The 21,758-nt window shown below is 42.1% G+C and overlaps 1 protein-coding gene across 1 annotated transcript in view; it reads right to left on the bottom strand.

The window, feature by feature from the left end:
* The window catches only part of LRRC16A (leucine rich repeat containing 16A), a 211,431-nt gene that overhangs the window by 115,181 nt on the left and 74,492 nt on the right, over nucleotides 1-21,758 (bottom strand). The window contains exon 3 of the mRNA XM_010578007.1: nucleotides 1,920-1,970. Within this exon, the coding sequence (XP_010576309.1) occupies nucleotides 1,920-1,970 (51 nt within the window). The remainder of the gene's footprint in view (nucleotides 1-1,919; nucleotides 1,971-21,758) is intronic.

The raw sequence follows: 21,758 nt of genomic DNA, 5'->3' as shown, positions 1-21,758 counted from the left end.
AATAATAATGAATGTGTATTACTTAAGTATATAGATGTGGGAATTTTTGAGACAAAGGTGTGCTGTCTTGAGACAGGCACCCCTTCATGCACATCAGTGAAATTAATTTGAAAATACCTCGACTCTGTGTGTTATTGGCCTGCACACCAGGTAAACGAACCCCGTTTGGGGGACAACAATTGCACCCGAGTATGAAGTTATGAGGTGGCAATTGTAATGTTCTTGCTCTAAAGGTATTTGTGTGAGTTGGTATTACAGTTAATCAACCTTTATTCCTTTTAACTTTGATTGTTGTTTAGTAGATATATCTCAACAGCATTGTTTAAGGAAAAGTGAAGCTTGGCATCAGATGTAGTAAAAACAGTCACTCAGAACTGGCCATCTCTCAGCATACTCAATTGTGTGAGAGGTCCCTGGAGGAATAAAGTGTCTTTGCTGCATGTTCTCAGCTGTCTTGCTAGCAGTTACTGCATGCCAGTTATATGGAAGTTCTTAGGCTCAGAAAGCTTCTGAGCAGCTTTTGAAAATATTACAGACTTTAGAAAATTCAGTGACTTTCACTAATCCTGCTAGAAAAGAAATGCATTTTCAACCATCCTAATAGTTGTTCAGATATAAAAGTTTACATTTGACAAAAACCATGAGCAGACACCATTTTTTCTGATCACTTTTCTTCCATTTATCACTAAAGTAACAATTTTGTTGTATTCTAGATTTCCATGAAAACAGAAACAAGTTTTTTGATTAAGTAAATCCATTTAATAAAAAGAGTTTTGAGAAGTATCTGTAATGCTAAACTAGAAGTAGAGCTATTCCTTACTACACCGAGCCCTAGCCTTCAAGAGCTTTTTAATGAATTACAATGGCTTTGCTATTATCTAACAAGATCACCATCACCACCTGTCCATCATACTGCCACTGCACTGATGTCTGAGGTGTTCATCAATTCTTTCTATGTTTCCATGCAACCAGTCATCAAACCCTGTCTTAAAACAGGCTGCAAACTGCAGTGATCCAAAAGCCAACAGACAACCAACCAAAGATATCTGTGCTGCAGGGACAGGTGACCAACTGAGGGAAATAAATTTCAGCAGAAATTCAAACTAGTCATCCTACCTGTCAGTCAGCTTCTTCAAATTATAGGTAAGGCACAGTCATATTTACGAGTGACCATAACTGAAAACCTGGTATCAGTTGTTCCATTTATTGATCCTGTTCTAGAAAGCATATACACACACCCACACACACTTACACACCCACACAGACACACATATGTATGTGCAAAACACAACAGAATAGGACTTATGCCAAATTCCCATTCATTGATTCCAAGCTGGACAAGAGATTTCTTCCACATCAGTCATTTTCGTTCATGTGGAAATTATCTTTCTCTGCTACAACAATCATTACGAGTTGTCACAGGATTAGAAAAAATAATTCACTGGCATTAACAAGGCAGGTTGGCAAGATGCTTTTCAAAATGAACCACAGAAATCATCAGAAAACAGCAGAATTTAATAAAACTCAACAAAATTTCTGTCTCCAAATCAAATGCATTTCTATTTGACACTACAAACACTAAAGGGAATAATGCCATCAGCTTGTTTGGACATAAACTGTCCCACTACAAAGGTTATCAGGCTCATCTCACAGTTCTTCAGGTCAGTGTTTCCAACATAATTCTTCATCAACCTGCATTTCTAGAAATTAAAAATCCTCTGAAACAGTATATATAAATTGACAAATCCATTTAAGACAGACACTAATGGAAGCACCATTCTAATTCAACACCATGCAACACACCATTCCTCAATTTTTTTATAAACAGATGCACATGTATAACTAAAATATGCTAAGTTCCTGCAACTTACATTTGTATCTAAAAAACCAGAGTATTTATAGAAGCACAGTGGCTTTACCTTGGTGGGAATCCGAGATGTTAAAAGAAATGCCCGACATGATGCCAACACCTGTTATAAAAAGAAGAACAGAATTTGTAAGAAATATTTAATTTATCAGGAATGTTATTAAAGATTCTTTTCCAGGAAAATCCTGAAACCAGAGGGAAAAAGCCTCTAGTAGTGAGTGTTGATTCCCTTTGCTGTCATACACCGAAGGAAGCAAAACTGGGCTCAGATCCAGTAGAGCATAGTGAAGAGACTGCTGCAATCTGATCAGCTATAAGCTAGTTAGTACAGCATCGAGCTGCAAGAAATTTATTTAATCAATCTCTCAAGAACATCTAATAGCAATCTTAGTGACATTTTAAAAAGAAGTAAGAATAAGAAGTCCTACCAGGAACATATGATGGACTCAAATATAACAAAAATATCCAAAATAAACATGATATTATTAGTAATGCAAGAGACCATAAGCAAACATTTGCTTTAGACACACTCAGTGTATTTATAGAGTAACAATGCAGAGACTTCTCATTGACACCACCTGCATTTCTTCTCCAGCAAGGACAATGGAAAAACGTGGTTAGATTAGTGAGACCAGTGACTCTGGGGAGAAAACACAACAAAACAAATATTTTGGAAGTTATTGCCAATCAAAATATAATGATCTATAAAAGTACCACTCCAATCTCCAGTAGCACATCCCACTCACAGATTTTACGCTTTGCAAAAGGAACGACTCATTTTGCAAAACTAGAGTATTGCTTTTTTATTTATCTGCCTACAGAATTAGCTACTGTTGGCTCCATCTTTTTCCAGACAAAAACCTGAAATGAACTTAATTCAAACATCTGGATCCAAATCCCACAGCACGTGCAGAGCTCTTCACACAGCTGGGACCTCCTGAACCCAGTTCTGCTTGGTAAGCATCCATCTCTAGGTGAGCAGGTTTGACACAAAACATGTTCCTTGCTTGGAGAGCAAGAACCAGCCTGAGAAGGCAACCCAGCACCCAGCTCCAAATGCCATTCAAATGCTTCAGAGACTGAGTTTCAGCTTCGGCATCTCAGCTGAAACACATCTTGCTAAAACCTAAGAGCATGAATGTTGCTATATGCTAGTGTTGGATTTTAGCAGACTGTTTCAGGGTTGATGTGATTAGACCTAGTGCTCTGGTTATCACTGATGTAGATGGACCCAAACCCTTGTGGAATAGTAACCACTGCCTCCTGTAAGGCTCACCCCTTCACTGAAGGCCTGTTACGCTGGCTGGCATATCCAGGCCGTCAGACTTGGCATATCCAGCCTCGTCCCCTTGCGCTCATGCATGGGGGAGAAAGTCTCTCCTGCTCTCCTCCCAGCCGTGCCTATCGCAAGTACGCCTTCTGCAGTACGGCATGCAGAGAAAGGGGAAGGGCGAGTCAGAGGGGTTTTACCACAACCGCACTTACCCCAGCCAGACAGCATCTCTCTCTCACAGTAATAAAACCTTGATTCTTTTCCCTTCCCCACCCACCTCCTCAGGGCAGCCGCCCACAGCAGGTGCACCTCACTCTCCTGGGAGCCTCTGGGGAGAATCACACCCTCAGTCACAGCCCTGCGTGCTCACAAGAAAAGCTTCCCTATCAGTAAGGGTGCCCCTCTTGCCCATCATCGCACCCACAAACAAGCCGCCCAGCTCTGAAGAGGGGTAGGCGATCAGGCACCCTCCCTGCACCAGCACCACCAGCAAAATGCCTCCAGACCAGTAGGCAGAGCAGCTGCAACAGCTTCTCCTGATCCGCTTCTGCTCGCCACATCTCAGGTGCAGAAGTGAGATAGTCAGGGGAACGGACAGCTTTTGAAGAGCTGCTTTCTGTATTTACCTTCTAGGTAGCGGCCTACAACATTAGAGGGATCAGTGTTCATGTGTATGCCACCACAGTGGGACAGCTGGTTACAGGAAAATCACGTCACAGTCCTGTTATAAAACATTTGCCTGCATATATGGGTGCAAGCTACTTCATGAGCATTGACAAGGTCCCTTTAACGTGATTACAGTACACATGAGCCGTCCAAATAACAAAGTTAAATGCAAACCAGGTAACCAGAAGGCTGTAACACAAGTATGTTGGAAAAGGATGTTCCAACAGAGCACGTGTCAGTGTATATTCTCATGGCAGATGTACCAATGCTCCCCAAATGATCTTGCTAAAACCAACAAAGCTGAAGTACCCACTTACCTTAAGAAGATGTAGTCACATACAAAGGAGAGGACTACTGTAAGATGATAGTCCCCATTCAGCCGGTAAAGAAACGACTCCTGAGCAAATACAATGGTACAAAAAAGCCTGAGCCCTCTAATCCAGTAACACTGAGGTTTCTACAGTTTTCACAGTTGAGACTGTCACAAACAAGTAAGGGTTTGATTTTTAAATAAAGCCAATTGAAGCCAAGGTCAACTATTATTGCAAAATTAAAGACATCTGCATTTTAACATCACCGTTTTTTTTCACATTTAGCAACACAGTAGTCTCTACTCCAAATCAACTTGAGACTTGTTGGATAAGCTGCGAAACATGAACAGTTTTCAGTGACCTCTTTCTCCTCAATAAGGCTTCAGTGCATAAATAAATAATGGCTATTAAGATACTGGCTCTCCCATGTCAATAGGATTCTGCACGGTTGTTAGTACTTGCAAGGGCAACAGAACATATATTATAGACTACTTAAACCAACGTATCACTCTATTTCTTCCCTTGTGAAATACCATGCTGGCGCCAAAGGCAGTGGCATCCGGAGGTGTTTTCACACTGACAGTTCAAGGCCCCTTTTAAGCACAGAGCTATTTTTGTGAAGGAAGTCCTAGGTCTCTCTGCATTCCTCTGACATGAATAACGAGTATGTGCTTAATTGCACAATTGTCTAGGGCTTTCAGAAGTATCCAGGAGTACTGCGTTTTACGAATAGGCAAATTCTAGATCTCCTGGAGTTTTTAATTTCTTCATACAAAGAAACCAAAAAGCAGAAGTAGCCACCAGTTACTCTCTAGCAGTTCTCAAACATTTTACGGAAAATATTCTGCCACTGTTACACTTATTTTGTACCCAGGGAACCCTGAGTACAGGAGGAGTGTCATGATGAAAATCACTTTGAAAACCAGAGACTCGGAGGAGCAGATCCCTATTCCAGGGACAACTCCAAACAAAGTGCTCCCTCCCTTCACAACCCATCAGGAATGTCAGCTGGGCACACTGTATAACCTACCTTATCTTCTGATAAGAGAATGATCACTTGTTCAGCTGAAGGAGACACAGGCCCATTCCTCCATAACCATTTTGTTTGGCCACAAGTAGTATTCAATCATCAATAAAGTTAAAAGATCCCATCAAAAGATAAACACATGCAGGGTAGAGAGAGAGACTCAGGAGTGGATTCATGCTTTAACACACTTGTAAGCCAAAAGGTTTGCAAGTGACGGATGAGAAGGCAGCAAGCACATCCAGGCGAATTATATACAGGGTACATAACCTGGCTGCTGCTCCATGGAAGGGACAATAAAAGAGAATTATATTTAGTCTACAGTAGCTTTTGTCTGTCTTCCTACTCTGCCTTTTTTCAAGCACAAAATAGGATTATCATTTGAATGTTAAATGACTCATACTCACACACAGATACCCAAGTTGATGATTTCTTAACATTTTTATCACTCCAAATTCCTTAACGCTCCCTACGCTGCTCACAATGTACATAAAACAAGTCAAAATTTGGAAATTAATTTGGAAACGTTCACCAAAAACATACCCTGCAAATTACTTCTCCGGAGACTCATGGCCTACAAGGTCATCTTCTATTTACCAGAATAATTTGTTTCAGCAAGTAAAATTAATTTGAACACAGATCCTCAGCAAGTATATCAATGAAACATAAGCATACAGATGCATTTCTTGATTTATTATCAAATCCCAGCCTTATTACCCATTTTAGCACTGTAAGTTAAATTAACAGGGCTGCACTGGGTTAACCCAGCCACCCTACCTGGCAGTCAGTCTTGGGAAGATCATTAGAGCAACATAGCTCTGTGCTAATTGCATCTATTTTGCCAGACAGACCACAGCAACTCAAAGCAGTTTTCAAATTCACAAGCAAATGAAATCTTTTTTAAAAAAATCACTACTACCCTTTTTAAAATGCCCAGGAATAAAGAGTTCTGGAAAACACAGTGAGTGTACACAGCTTCGTGATTAAATATAAAACAAAATGAAACCACCTCAGCACTTCATGGGCCCCGGGAAGTCGCATGAAGCTCGTTCCACTCACTAGCACAGATGTTTTGAAACTTCCCTCTACTGAAATCTCAAAAAAAAAAAAGATGGATTAGCCAAATGTTTTTCTCTTGCTGGAAACCGACTGACACAGATATTAAAAAACAAACAAACATAAACTTAGTATATTTTTGATCAACTGTTGCAGTTTTACATCTTAAAATACACTCTCTGATCCTTTTCTTCCACTGTAGTTTCTTTTCCCCCCAGCAACTGCCATTTTGTCAGCCTCAAAACTGCTTCTGTCTCTTCCATTATAATTTACTTGAGGAAAGAAACATTTGTGATGTATTTTCTTATTTAGATATCCCTCATTTTGAGAATTCCTTGAAGTCCAGAAGACAGCTGCTTTTGTTTATATACCTCTTAGTTGCAACATCCCCATTTTTATTATTATTCATTACCATTATTATCCCAAATATCATCATTATTTTTTAAGTTTCCACACTTATTAGTTGCTTTATGGTTTCTATCATGTTTCCCATTACTACTACCAATCCAATATCTAATGTACACATAATAACATGAGGTAAAGCAGCAGCACTAATACAGTTTTTGTTTTGTTAACGTATGGATGAATCAATACATGTTAGAGCATCCGGTCTCTCGCCGTCCCTATAGGATCGACCATTCATTTCCCGGGTTGCAAATGCATCCCGGGATGTTGTAAATGCTCCATCCTGAAGCAACTGGAGTTCGATTAGATAAAAGGCGCCTTTCAGCACCATGTTAGAGAGCGAGCTGGTTTCAAGCAAGGCAGTCTCTGCTAAAAGCATTGAGCCTCCCTACACAAAGCAGCTAGCTGACATCCTGGAGGTCTTTCTGGAAGCCTAATTAGCTCAGGCACAACACGAATGTGTATGCTGCTTCTGAAATGGTGGTGTCACTTGGCATATGGTGGGTTTCTCTGCAGAGCAGCAACACCAGCAAAGCAGCCCAGTTCGGCCCCAACCTAAGGGCTCACAGCCCCACCACCTTCACCCACAGCCCTCTCAGTTGTCTGAGGCTGAATTTGACTTTGATCATTTGGTCTCTGCTACTTTTAAAGTGTCACCTATGATAAAAACAATGACAAACCTCATTCATTCCTGTTCCAAATGCCTACTTTTTTATCCACCAACACTAAAGTGGTCTTTTGTAGCTAGGGAAGATCCTTGGGGACAGGATTAGTGCAATTCAGTTCTTGGCATTCACACACAAAACCCAGAATTTCTCCCTCCCTGAGCTGACCTTAGCCGAGTTGAACACATTCCCAGGCTTGCCTAAGTCACCAGTGCCTATGTGACCAGCCAAAGACCTACGCAAAACACACCCCAGAGCAGACCCTCCAGCAGTAAGGGAAGCTGTTATTTGCATCAGTACAATTCTCTCCTGCTCAAGACGGGGGCAAGCTCTGCAGCACAACTAAAGACCTCGGCCATCCCCACGAAGGACTGCTCTGCTGCGTGTTCCTCTGCGATCGTTCCTGAAGTCAACCACAGCTTCTTCAACAAGGTCCCCTTTCTGGAACCACGGACGGAGAGCCTGCCTGCCTGCCCTCTGCCCTGCCACCAGCACACTGTGCGGAGCACAGGTTTTCACTGGTCCTTACTGCTGCTGTGCTGCATTAAAATCCTCAAGCTTCATCTGTTATGGGCCACCAATCTCCATATTTTCTGGATGGCAAAGGATGATATATATGGGGAACAGTTTTTAGTTGAAATGGGTTTTTACAAAAAAGTAGGGTCAGATATCAGAACTGCTGGCAATAAATCTTCTGTGTTTAAAGAGAGAAGAGGCACCTTTCAAATTCATTTAGTGAACAAGACAGGGGACACCACAAGATGGCATAACGGAGTGCTTCATTCAAGTTTCCCTTTCAGTCCAAGTTAGGGACAACTCTTTCAACAGAAATGCTTATTTAGCTGTTGGAGAGCTGTTCCAATATGCAGAGCAGTTTCTACTTCAGAGGCAACAATGAACAAGTCCTGCCTGGAAGATACTTAAGAAAAAAGTATCCTCATTTTTAAATTGACAAAAAAACGAGGCATGGACATGCCAAGAGGTTTGCCTAAAACAAAAGGGCAAAATGAAGTGGCAAAGCTTGGAAGAGAAGCTTGGAGTAAATGGTTCCTAATTCTGGAGTATGAGAGGAAATAACATAGCTTGGAGGTTTATCAGCAAATTAATACAAAATCTCTTGCCTAAACCAAATTTGCTCAGTAGCTCCTCCAACAACTGTAACAAGACTACCACTATCACCTTCAGGCAGTGTCCTAGCCCTGTGAACTGTTTGTAAAGGACGCATGAATCAAATTTGGCTTCTTTAACACCTGGAGCACAAATAAATACAAACACTTGCTATAACCCTGTCTGCAATACGCAAATGACTCAGCTATCCCAATAAAGGTGGGATTTCAGAAGATACTGACAGGGGTTCAGCTTTGGCTGGACACCACCAATGGCAGCAACAGGAGCCATGGGCACCCCAACTGCCAGCCCCTGTCACTTGAGGTAGCTTGTGATGTGGTCACCAGTGGTGCGGACCGGGACTCCCCTGATTCAGAGACTCTGCAGTCCGGAATTTTGTATCGTATCCTATCGTTTCCATTAACCGCAAGGCTGCCTGTGGAGGGGCGGCCATCTGTTGCATATGCGTGCAGGGCTCCGTTGTTCTTTCAACCAGTCAGACATGGAACTGATTTTCATGGCCTCATGAGAGATGTCCAACACAGAGCAGTTACGCCGAGGTGACCCCCTGCAGACTGCAAAACCTCCTTGCCGTGTTCTTCTCACCGCCACACAATTCCCAAGAACAAAAAACCACCGAGCTGTAAAGCACTAAATACCAGAAGACCTAACTACTACCCTATTATTTAAGCCTGCTCTGATTCATGAAAATAGGCAACACAGAGCAGCAGCATTTCACGGATACAAAGTCCTCTCCATGGCACTGGACCCAGTCTGGGCTGACCCCAGCTGGGGCAGAGGAGGGGAGCAGGCTCAAGAACATACATTCATTTGTAACTCATCAATGAGGCATACAACCCCAAAGGGGTTTTTCCTTCTCTGTATCTACGTTACACCTAAATAGGTCACTAGCACATTGGTGCTAATACACCTTTATTCCAGTTTTTTTCCACACTTTTGCTCTCCTCTGCATACAGCCATTACACAGATTCACTGCCTCCATTCAGGTTACGAAGTGCCACAGCAGGATACATTCCCCACATACCAGCCTTTTACGATGTTCTAGCCCCCAATACTTGGTTAAATAACAGGTTGAAAACATGCTGTTTACTTGCAATTCAAAAGGCCCTGGGCTCCAGCATTTTCTGTGCAACAATTTTTTATGTTCTTGCATTACTTCTCTCCATCATAAAAGAAGCGTACAGGCACCCTTTAGAAAAACCCTGCCACTACCTATCCCTGGTGTTAATAGTAAGAAACATCCATACGCCTTCCCTCTTCCTACACAGACCCCCCTTCTGGGTTTACGGACAGCAGGTAAGAGACTGGAAGCATTTTGGTGTGCTGCGTATGATGCTGTTTCTATGCAGAAGCAGCTGGAAATAGATTTTGCTATTGCAGGGCTTTTATTCTTCCCTTTAATTTTATCACTTAGAAATGCCAGATTAAAAGTTTTGCAGATTAAACGTTTTGCAGGTGACAAGGTTGCTCTCTTTGTAAGTATGTCACATGCAAACATAATACAGAATTTTAAAGACCAGGAAACAAAACAAAAACTTCAGGGACAGAGGAAATGCGATTTGATCCATAATGCAAGCGTTTTGTAAGCAACTCTTCTAACAACCATTCATATTTGCTTTTAGTTAGCAACAATTAAATGAAGATTCAGTTAGTAAAGTGCAATGCACTTAGCTCCACTTAATATTAAAATAAAATAAATAAGCACCGTAAAACAAATTTTCCTCAATACGCAGTGCCAAAAACCACAGTCTCAACAACATTGACCTTGGACAGCCCCAAGAGCTAAGGGCCAGAGAAATATGTCAGCCTAATAAATCTGTAGAATTAACTCTTTTTTGTCCTCTCCTTGGCATATACAAATTGAAACACAGAACCAAATCAATGGGTGGAAAGTTATGAAAACGTCCAAGCCAAGGCAGGTCTTTCCCACAGAAACCATTGTTACAGGTACAAAACCCTCTTCCCCATTAGGTCCAGAGGGGATTACTCAAGATCTGTTCCTCTACATCACTTCAGGAGCCTCACTGCAGACCTCAGGTGCACTCTGATTTCCTTTTCTTCCTTTTGCTTCCCCACAGAACCCTTTTTCCATCTCTATCACCTGTAAAATACAAAGTACCCACTGGAACTAACACAACTTTACAGCCACTCCATCCTTAATCACCTGAGGTATGCTGCAAGTCTTCATCTTTTTATACTTTGATATCTTAAGACCATCAATCTTTCAAAAAAGGAACGGTGCTTAAGTGCTGGAACTAGCCACCTGGCCATTTAAAATCTTCAAAAGCCACCACTATACTCCCAGCCCCCAAACTCAGATATTTTTTTAATACTGTTTTACGTTTTATAGGGTGGTCTCTTTTACAGTTATTTTATTTCTAGTGTATCACACTGCCCCTCTGCGAAAGAAATCTTTTCTTTCAGAGCTTTAAAACACCTCCCAGAAATGGGAAGAAGAGAACAAATTATTCCCCTGTTCCTGCACAAGAAGGCAGGGCTGGAAGGGACCTCCCTTTCACTGCCCATTGCCATCCCCCCATGCAACTCCTTTCCCACAGCTCCCAATACTTTATTATTTAAGCACTGGGAGGTGAAGATGGCTGAGGCATCCTCTGTTGGCTTACGAAGTGCCGACCACCCATCCACCAGCTTAGCTGATGAGTAGCTAGCATCTGGGGAAAACACACAAAAGCTTCTCTGTCAGGCACTTTATACTCTTACAGCCAGGGGAGCTAAATAACCGAGGTGTGACCAACATCCCCACTCCCATCATGCAGGTGCATGATGTTGGATGGATTTCTTTCTTAACGGAATTCTGCACCAGATGACAAATCCCAGCTCGAAGTCCTTTCCCCTGCTCCCACTCTGTATCTAGCAGGCAGGAAACCCAGAGGCCAGGCCAGCTTTGGGCAGTGACACAGCTGACTGCGTCTGGCTTACCCTTAGACAGAAATTCAGGACTTGCCACATTCCAGGAAAGCAATTTTGCCTCCGACATCCTGCAAAAAAATATTTGCAGTTTCACCCCACCCCCAACACGCACGCCCTGTTGTCTGCCTGAGAAGTACAAGCTGCATGCACTGGGCAAAAACCTCTAAGTAACTGTTGATGGAGGATCATTATTCTTTGTGCTGATTTTTAGAAGTCATATAACGTCAATTATCTACTGCTGTTCATTATTAAAAATGAATATGCTCCTGTCCAATATAAAAGCTGGTTTAATACTTTCTGGTTTTGTGAAGATTCTTATTTAAATGTATCACACTAATATTGCCTGTGTTTTACTTGTACAGCTTCTTATATAGTATATTAACCTGACAAAATGCATGTAATAATGAAATATCCCTATTTATCTGAGAAGATCATCAATTTCTAACAGCCAAATGGAAATTAAACTTCCAAAAAATGGCAGAAACCATGCTAAAAAAAGGAAATTACAATCCACTGAATGCAAAACCAACAAATAATTCTGCTCTTCAAACTTAGGAGTTAAGTGTAACAACTGTAACACTTGCTACCCAACACTCAGTAAAGAGTCAGCTCCTAGCTATACAGAAGACTCCAGTGCTTTGTAAACTACCGTTGCGTCTGAAAAATTGGAAAAAATTCAGCTTGCTTCCCCAAAAAGCCTTCACGACACTCTGATGCAAAGGTCTTCTAAGTCAAACTGTTTCTCAGAACAATTTTGTGGCTGAAATTCGGGTTTGTAAGCACTGAGCCACATGCTTGATGCTGCTTAATCATTGTTCATTTCAGAACACAAGAGTCTCAGAGAAGAAGAAAGCTTTTTAAAAGGTTACATCGCTACTGTGAACTTGAACAACTTGCTCAGCTTGTCAGTGCAACCTACAAAAATGTAAAGCTAACTAGATCCTTCCGGGCTTCATCATTTTATCTAGAATTATGATTTACAAGCTCCTCAATTTGCAGGCTCTCTTAATTTTTGCTGTGGAGGTACAGTCTGCCAAAAAGGAAAGTAAACCTGAGAACAGCCTTCACTCTATTTAGATGGTAGGTTTGCAGGCAACACTCTGCCCCGCTCTCTAGCCAGCCAAGCCTTTGGTTCCTCTTAGCCAAGCCTTTCCCCCACCCATTCTGTAACTGCTTAAGCTCTTCTGCTGACCAAGCCAACCTGCTCTCCAGAGCTTTTTGGCTGGGGTACGTGAAGCACAGGGGGCTCATGGAGCAGTGTGAGGAGCAGCAGTGCTGGCCAGGCTGAGCAGCCGGAGCAGCCCCTGGGAGCTGGCAGCACAATCCCCCAGCGTCGGGAACTGATAGACCTGCTTTCTCACAAGCCAGGCTGCAATCTCAAGTGGTCACTCTTGCACACACCCTAAAAATCACCCTGCAGGCAGAACACAGATTCAAAAGCTGTAATCGAGACATCAAAGGAATTGCCAACAGAGGAAAAGCTGGTATACGGCCCCAAACAAGAAGAGAAGGCGAGCACCCACCTGGCTCAGCGGCAGAGTTTGCACTGTGGTAAGACCAGCTCCCCCCACAGCCTAAGCCCCACCAGCACTGAACCACCAGATGGGCCCAGCACAGCCGAAGGCAGCCTCTTCTGCAGGCAAATGCATGATCGCAACAAACCTAGGTCAGCTTAGCAGCAATGCAGCCCAGGTACCAACAGCAGCAGCAGCAGCACAGGAACATGGTCCTCTAGGTGACCTAACTGCCTAACAACTTCCCCATCCCGCACGCAGGTCTTTCAGGCTAGAATGAGCTCCACACTACTGTAAGTTATCCTGGTTTTATGGAAATTTAAGGCTTCCTTGAATAAGACAAGTCAGAAGGTATCCTGACTGCAGCGTGGAAGCAGTTTATAGCACGCCTTTTCTAGGCTTCCATTTTTCCAAGCACCACCATGCTCTTGCCATCAAGACAGCTCCATTAGTGATGAAAACAGAGAGAAAAATTAATACAGACAAAACTTTAAGAAGCCAGGATGCCTTTAAGCACAGGATCCCCAGGTCTATTACCTCTACCTGTTCAGTAGCATGGCTAAAAACCCACTCATTCTCCTACCAGTGGAGATGTACTGCTTTTAATAAAACTGGGAAGCCTTCAGCTGAAATTCAGTACATCATAGACAGAATTTTTCATGCTGTACCTTTTCAATGCTTTACCTTTTGGACTCTGACACAGGGTGTTTACACACACAGTTTGTGTCTTTATTATGTTCTTAAGGCAGGCAGTTCCTAAAAAGAAACAAAACCCCAAAGGCCTTCAGCCTACTACAGTGAGACCCTTAAACACAACTTTAAACCTAAAAATGTTAATCATCACCGCTTCAAAGCCAATGTGAGACAAAGCCCATACTAAAATCGTCTTGAACCATCTCACAGAAGTATTGCTGTTATTTCCTTTTTTTTAAAAAAAAAGTTGTGGTTTCTTTTATTCTTCATGTTGGCAAATGGAATTTTTTTTACTGCAAAACCAAAACCAAATGTTGGTAACTATATTTCACAATAATGTACAAGTGCTTATCCTTCAAAAAACTATTACAAATGTTCAGTTTCCAGGGTAGACTCCATGCAGTTGCTACTGTTGCCTTTCCTTGTCACCTATTAACTTCAGGTGGGATTTTAATAGTTATTTTAGGTAGTGCAAGATCTCACAAGTGAAGTTTTAGTTTGGTTAAATGACAGTCCATCTAAGTTTAGTTTGTAAAAGCAAGGCTTGCAAGTGCAATTTTAAGTTTATGCCAGTTATAAACTATGATATTAATATACACACACCAGTTTAGCTAAATTTGCTTCTACTGTGACTGTCATCGCTAGCCTAATTAAGTTCACAATAACATTGATTAACTATTGCTGGAGTTACATCATCCATCAACTACTTAAACTCACCTGGATTCAGTCAATTTTGCTGGTCTTCTCACACAAGCCAGAAAGGAAAATATCATTCAATTGTGCTGCCTAAATGGCTGATCAATGTATGTAATCAGGACTTTTCAACTCATTTATCATCTCTTCTCAAGATTTTTCACTGCTGAAAGTTCTAAATATGTTTTCTTTTCCTTTTGTTGAGCATTGATACTTATATCAACACAGAAATTTTGTACAAGTAAAATTAGAACTTTAAAAAAAATCACTGTAAAGTTTCTGAGTTACACAGATAAGCTCCCAAACACACCATAAATGAATGATCACAGTCTTGTTAGCAGGTTTGCAGCAAATTGCACCCGACAGAACATCAGATACATTGAAGATTTGAACTCTGCCCACACACACTCACATTATTGGACTATTAACTTCATTATTCAGATGAGCATGTTAATGATGTCAGTAAAGCAAGCCATCAAAACTCAAAACCTCCCACCACAACTGCAACACTGAAACAACCCCCCCCCAGCCTTGTTTTATCTTCCATTTCTTCTATAACAGGCTCCTGCGATCACTCAATTTGTCCACATCACCATTTTTTATTTTCTTGCAGAGTGTATACAAATGTCTCCTCTTTCCCTTTCCTAAATCCCAGCATTTCTCACACAGCAAGCGCACCAAGAGATGAAGACAAGGAAAAGAAAGCATCCACATCAATGTGTCTGTGGTGAAGTTTTGACTTTTCAAATTCAGTTGCATTGCAGAGTTCCCACCAATTTTGAAAGGGCCACTACTTCCCCTTGGTCATAAACTAGATGAGAAATTAAGAGATATTCTGTCCTCAGGTATAGATTTCTCCTAAAGTAGTGGTCAAGGGAGATGGAAACAACAGGACACTCTATTGATAGCTACTCCAGGCTGAGTAAAGAAGCTCCAGGAGACATTACTTTGCTCAAGCTAGAACAACAAGGTCTCTCACTACTCTGTGCATTTAAAAGAAAAAACAAAAACTGGCTTTTCACCTCAGTCTCATAAAGTATGGTTTTAATAAGGCCACTCCCACCCTAAAAGCTATGACCATAAACAGACATGTGCTTAAGGCCCTAATTTAAAAATGCAGATGACAAAAGCAAGTAGGTATAACCCCTTCAAGAAAAGACGCCAAATACCAGGGTTTTAAATTAATATTAATATATCCTTACGCCCACTCTGCATGACAAAGACCACAGTGCTTCATCCAACAATATTGGCACGGGGCCTGTAACTTCGGCTCCTCAGCCCGACACCTCAGAGCAGCTTCAGAAGCTGAGTGTGTGTTGTGGTTGCTAATAAAAAGTCTGAAGAATTTTGCTTTAGAATATGCAACAGGGGTGCAGGGCGGGGGGAGGCGGTTTCACTTTTCCTGGAGCCACATGAAAATCCGTAAGAGCTTTCAAAGTACATCATTGACCCACTTGTAGCAAAAATAAATTAATTCTATGAAGCTTCTGAATCCCAGTAAATTAGCTAGGGAAGCACAACTTCCTCCTCTTCCTCAAGGTTCACAATTTATGCTCTGATCCTGGTTGTAATGATCATGTCACTATAAACACATGCTGAATGAATCACAGCTGTCTGGAAACACTGGTACTGAATAGTGCTTCCTCCAAAGTGGTTAAAGGCTGTAGACCACAGGCTTCCAGAAGCCCTGCACAGGGCCAGTACTGCAACAGCCTGGTGGGGCCACCACAAATGAACAAGTTTAGCAACCCTGAAAAAATGAGGTCACCAAACGGAGATGCGATGTAAGACACAACCAGACAGGGCCAAGCCTTGGCTTTCATAATCTGGGTATCATTCCTGGGGAGGGGAACATGAAATGGATACTTCCCTGCAGTCAAACTGGAAAGAGATTTTAATGCAAAGCAAAAACACTACAGAAGTGACAAACATCAAGGTAATTCAGTTTTGAGGGCTAACACATGAATTTTTCCTCTTCACTCAATTTCCAGCCTTTGCCACATTTTTGCTTCTGGAAGGATGCATTACCAGTCCAAAGACTACAACATCCCACACAAACCTGCATCGGTAAGGACACTGATTTTTATTTATACTGTCTGAAGTTCCTACTTGCTGGCAACATGCATATACTCAAGAACTTGGAAGAAGAAAAATTGGGCTGAGGCTGACCAACCCCTTCAATTGTGGCTCTGGAAGATTTGTTCTATGTAGAAACAAGAAAGATTGCACTTACACATAGCAAGTTGAATGCTTCTGGAAAGCCTGGGCTGCTCTACTGCCCACAAATGATAGCTGCTCTGCTTGTGCTCAGTAAGCCAACATGCTTGAGACATGCTGTGCTTCCTGACATGCAACTCATGCAAGCCATGTTTGACTCCACCTGTGGAGTTCATGTCTACCTAAAGTAGATGTGTCCATGACCTCCAGGTGGCCAGCATCCTCTTCACAGCCATGGTTTGATCTGGACCACCACAGGCCTGGAAATCCAGGAGAAATGCACCATGCACCATACCTTCAACATTTCACCCAGTTTTGGTTTTTTCCCCCCAAGCAGAAACGGATAACATGACCAGAGAAACCCAAATATATATGGGTTGCAGACACCAAGGATAGGGGTTCACAAAAGGGTTAATCTGTGCCAAGTCAAGCTGTCCTGATTTAAAAGCTGTGAACACTTGACACTTACTAGGGACTGAGCTCTCTCCCAAAGGCAAGTTAACCCTGGGCTAAATTTGTCACCTTTCATATGCCTACATTTCAATCCCAGTGCACTCAATTCTTACTTTATCAAATGCACAGCCTGCCCTTTTGTCTGCAGCTGCTTCAGTGCTATTTGCACCAGGTTTCTGCCTGGAGGTTTGCCCCTCTGCTCCTGTGCCCATCGCTTGAGAAGCTTATAATTGGCAGATCTGGGACACCAAATAATTCTTACAGAAAAGCCAGGAAGCTTCTGAAACCAACAAACAAGACAAAAGAACATCTCAGCCAGGGATATATGTGTGTGTAAGGAATGAAAAACAGCAATGACATGAAGCTATGAAAATGTTTCTTTCCAGGTCACTTTCACCATGGAACATGTTTCCCTAAATCCACTCTGTTTATGTTATAAACATACCCCTTTTCAGCAGCAAATGTATAGAGGGCTGCAGAACCACACTTCCTTTAAACAAGACAGTGCTGTTCTATTCCAGTTTATTAGCTCAAAATACCATCTCTTGCACAATGCATATACTCCCGTGATTTATATGCTTAACTTAGTACACTGCTTTTGTAATGGAGAATTCAAGCATTACTTTCTGTTTCATTGTAATAAACAAATGCAGAGAGACTACAAATACAAGGTAAACAACAGTTTCAAGGAAACAACAAAACCATACTGTTTTCTTTTGTGTTTAATTTGCTAATTACTAGAGAAGAGAGAAATCTTTTTGAACTACAAACAAATGAGGCTTTCTGAAAACTATGAAGGAAAGGGTAAGACCTAAAAGCTAAGGTCTTTTTTAAAAGACAAACATTTTAAAATAAAAAAGACAGTTAATGCTATCTCACCAGTCCATAGACCTGGTACATTTCTGGTATAGTGTCAAAAATCCATTTTCTTATCAAAATACAGTCAGCAAATCTATATAACACACACACAAAAAAAAGTCTGGAATTGAAAAGTCATCTCTGTCTTACCCTAGTTATATTAAGTAAAGAAAACAGGGGCGGGGGCGGCAATAGCTACACACAATTTCTTTAGTATCCCAAAAAGACACCAAGCTTTACAACAGTCACACAAATACATGGTGCCTTTTTTTCTAACCACATAGTCATGCAGAAATATTTGAAGGTGATCCACCAGCACTAGAGGCAGGATCCACCCCTTCTTTCTTCCTTGTTTATGCATATGAACTGCTCTCTTCCAAGATCCGACTACATCCACTAAACCATTGATAAGCAGCAGGAAATCTAAATCACTCAACCCAAGATAAAAATCTCCTAATTAAAAAAAGGGAATTAAATGCATACCCTCTAATAATACGTAAAACTGTTTACAGGGCGAGGAGCACTCCCTCAGCCGTGGCACTCCATGTTCTAGGTCACACGAAGCCAGAAAGAAAGTGAGGGAAATCAATTACAAGCGCAAAGCCTCCACGCACGTGCCAAAACACAGTCTTAGGATGCAGCGCCGTACTGCAGCTAATCCAGCGTAACCACAAGGCTATCCCCAAGAGGCTGAACTCACTCTCCCCCCCGATTCCATCGTGCTGTACGGCACTTGCGATGCCACACAGCTGCTCAGGTCGCTCATCCAGGCAGGGAGCTAACACACGCACGCACGCTGAATCAGTTCTCCAGCACCCGATGCAGGTGGGCACGGCCACACCGCCGACCCGGCCAGGGGAGCGGTAACCTCTGCCAAAGGGGCAGGTGGCAAAAGGAAATGCAAACTTCCTAAAATCGGCACAGCTGGCTCAGCCAGAGCTTGCCGGCCATCTCATATAGGAAGGAGGGCCTTCCCTCAAAGCTGGACAAGTTCCATGATTTTGATTGTCACCCTTTCGCTTTTCATCAGCAGGAGAAACTCTCCAAGAGAGAAGAGAATCCAAGCCTAACTTTTCTTTAAAAAGGACCAGACATAAGATGGTTATTATGATTCTAGGAAAGAGGGGAAGAGGGAAGGCAATGTAATTAAGCATCTAAACAAGCCAGTGATGCACCACAGCTGGATGACTTTGAGTCATTCTGTGATTTAGGTATACAGACAGCCCTGGCAGCCCTCTGCTCTGGTAATTACCACCTGGCAGTTCACTCCCAAGCATCCTACCAGACACAGACACCTCATTTGGAGATGCCTCTGCTGATAAACCTGGCACAGCTGCTCCACATTCAAAGGGCAGCAGCACAGGCATGGTGGAGGTCCCTGAAGGAGAAACAGACACTGGAAGCTGCTAGGGCAGATCACTGGGGCACCAAGTAGCACCGTAACAAGCCCACGCACAAGGGTTCATTTGTTTAACCACTAAACAATCAGTGCCATTTGGGCTGATTAACCTTAAATAAATTTAACAAAAGAGAGTCACCTCTTCCTACAATGTATGAAAGGTAAAAATGCTACATGCATTTGCACTCAATGTATCAGAAGCACCAGACCAAAATCCACCTCTCCTGACGTTGTGCGAGCACGCAGCATCCATTCTTTAATAGCTAGCAGCCTCTCCTCCTCACTTACCAGGGGCCTGTTCAGAGTATCCGTAGCCTGAGCTCTGAATTTCAGTTCAAGAGTTAACTTGCACGTAGAATCAAATGCTGTCAGTCCTTGCCCACTCTTGGGGAAAAAGGAAGCAACTCAGACATGTTGCATAACTGCTCTTCAGCACAGTCAAAGAGCTTGAACAGTAATTGGAAGACTAGTATCACTGCTTCAAATAGGTGCAAAAATACACAGTGAAAAGCCCATTAAGAGGGTAAATGAGGAGACAGACATTCAACTCAACTCCTCTCACTGTCAGGGCTTCTACACAGTTCAGAATTTAGTGGGGGATCCAAAGAAAATGTCCTCCCACATGTGTTGATGCTAATTCACAGAATTAAAAAGCAAACTCAAGCAGACTGAAGCAAAGAAATGAATTGACTGTAAAATCAGCTCCCAGTTTGGGCAAATTAAGCTGGTAGCATGCTTCGTTCAATGCCCTAACATACATAAAGCATGTCATTTTGGTCAAGTTGGCTGTAATTCTGGCACTCCTGCTATCCACAGATACACAAGTGGTTTCCAAAGAGCCCTTTCAGCTTCCATTTAGCTATCACATAAGCCAAGATAAGTACATTCATACTTAAGGCAGTAAGTAGAAGTAACCTTCTAAAAGGTTCATGCTGTTTTTTAAAAAAATAAACTGTAATCAGAACAAAAACCTATGCTTGACTGTGCTCACACAAAGTTTGTTTTGCTTACAAATTAAAAAGCAGAGGTCACCTACACAGTAACCTCCACAGCACCATGGAAGAAGACATTTTGTCTACTTAAAGGCTTTTTTCCCTTTATCTAATACAAAGAGAAGTATAGATTAGCTATTCAGCTGGTTAAATAGAAAGGGAAAAACAGGAAAACGTAAGACCTCATAGTCCTCTTACTTCTAAAGCAATCAGCAATTAAATAGAAGAAACCAAAATAAAGATATTTTTCAGGTTTTGGTTTTTTGGGGGGTTGTGGGTTTTTTTCCTGATAGAGATACATGCATACAGGTATACAGTGGAGGGAGAAAATACACAAAGAGGGTACAGGGACATTTTTCCACAGGACTTCTTTGATACTAAAGGAGCAGAAAACATTATCAAGATTTTCTTACAATATTCTTCACAATGCTGCAGGTAGCAATCCATTTGTCGTGTATACTTAGCAACCCCTTGCAGATCACTAAAATAAAATCGCAGCTAAGGTTCTTTCGGTGGAAGGTAACATGCTTGGCTGCATAAAATCTTAAACAGTATGCAAGAGTATCTTAGGTTAGTCACAGCATTTAACACTGCTGCAGCTATATTTATGTTTGCTTTCCAATGAGAGCAACATGACAACATACAGTACCTGTCCCAGAACTGTACACAGTAATAAAGTTTCATTTTATAAAAGAATTTTCCCTTTCAAGGTCCCAAATAAACGAAAGACACCCCAACAAACCAACTGAGTCTTGTCTTCAGAAAAATACTCTAATAAATTACAACCTAAACCTAGACATTTTAATACACAACATTCTCCAGGGTCTCTTTTTTATACATTCACAAAGCACCGCTTACAATTTTAATAAAATAGCAAAGGTGGCTACAGCCTCACTGTTTGGAGTCCGCACATCTGAGTTGCACTCCAGCCCTTGCCAGCACACCCCTCGGAGCTCCCAAATTATCGCTGGCTCCTTCTCAGCCCCAGCCGCAGCCCCTGGTTCTCGCAGCTGCCCAGCCCCTCTCCCAGGACCCTGTACCCGAATCTTCTCCCTCCTGGAAGGCTGTGGCCGTACTACATCGAGTGGCTAAGCGGCCTTCTCCAACCTATACTGAATCTTATCAGTAGAAAAAAAGAACGAGAGGAATATGGGCAAACATACACTGCAAACTTTGCTTACCTAAGTGACTATCAAACTCCTGTGCCAGAGACCCAGGAGAAACCCAATCTCCTTCATACTCTCTCAACAGCTTTTCCGAAACAAGGGCCCGAACTCTGTCAGAAAGGATTTTTTTAACTGTTCATAACCCTTTGGCTCACTGATCCATACTACTGCCAGACAAAACAGGTTTTGTAACCCCGCTGGAGCACAGAGCAGACTTAACGGCTAAAAGCTCAGGAACTGTCTATTAACGATCCTTGAGAGGCCTCCAGAAAGTATTTTATTTCAGGCTATTGTTTTGCTACCTGCTTTTCCAACAGCCTGTCCTTATTACAGCACTTTCACAGGGTAACACCTCAATAGGTAACTGAATGGCACAATACAAGGTAAGCAAACCTCCCAGCCGAATGAATAGGGCATTTTCTTAATTACAGAGCGGCTGCCCATCAA

The sequence above is a fragment of the Haliaeetus leucocephalus genome, unplaced genomic scaffold (genome assembly GCF_000737465.1).
Source record: "Haliaeetus leucocephalus isolate CR32 unplaced genomic scaffold, Haliaeetus_leucocephalus-4.0 Scaffold587, whole genome shotgun sequence".
NCBI classification, from domain to species: domain Eukaryota; kingdom Metazoa; phylum Chordata; class Aves; order Accipitriformes; family Accipitridae; genus Haliaeetus; species Haliaeetus leucocephalus.
The sequence above is the reverse complement of the archived record's forward strand: the minus strand, read 5'-3'. Positions and strand labels throughout refer to the sequence as shown.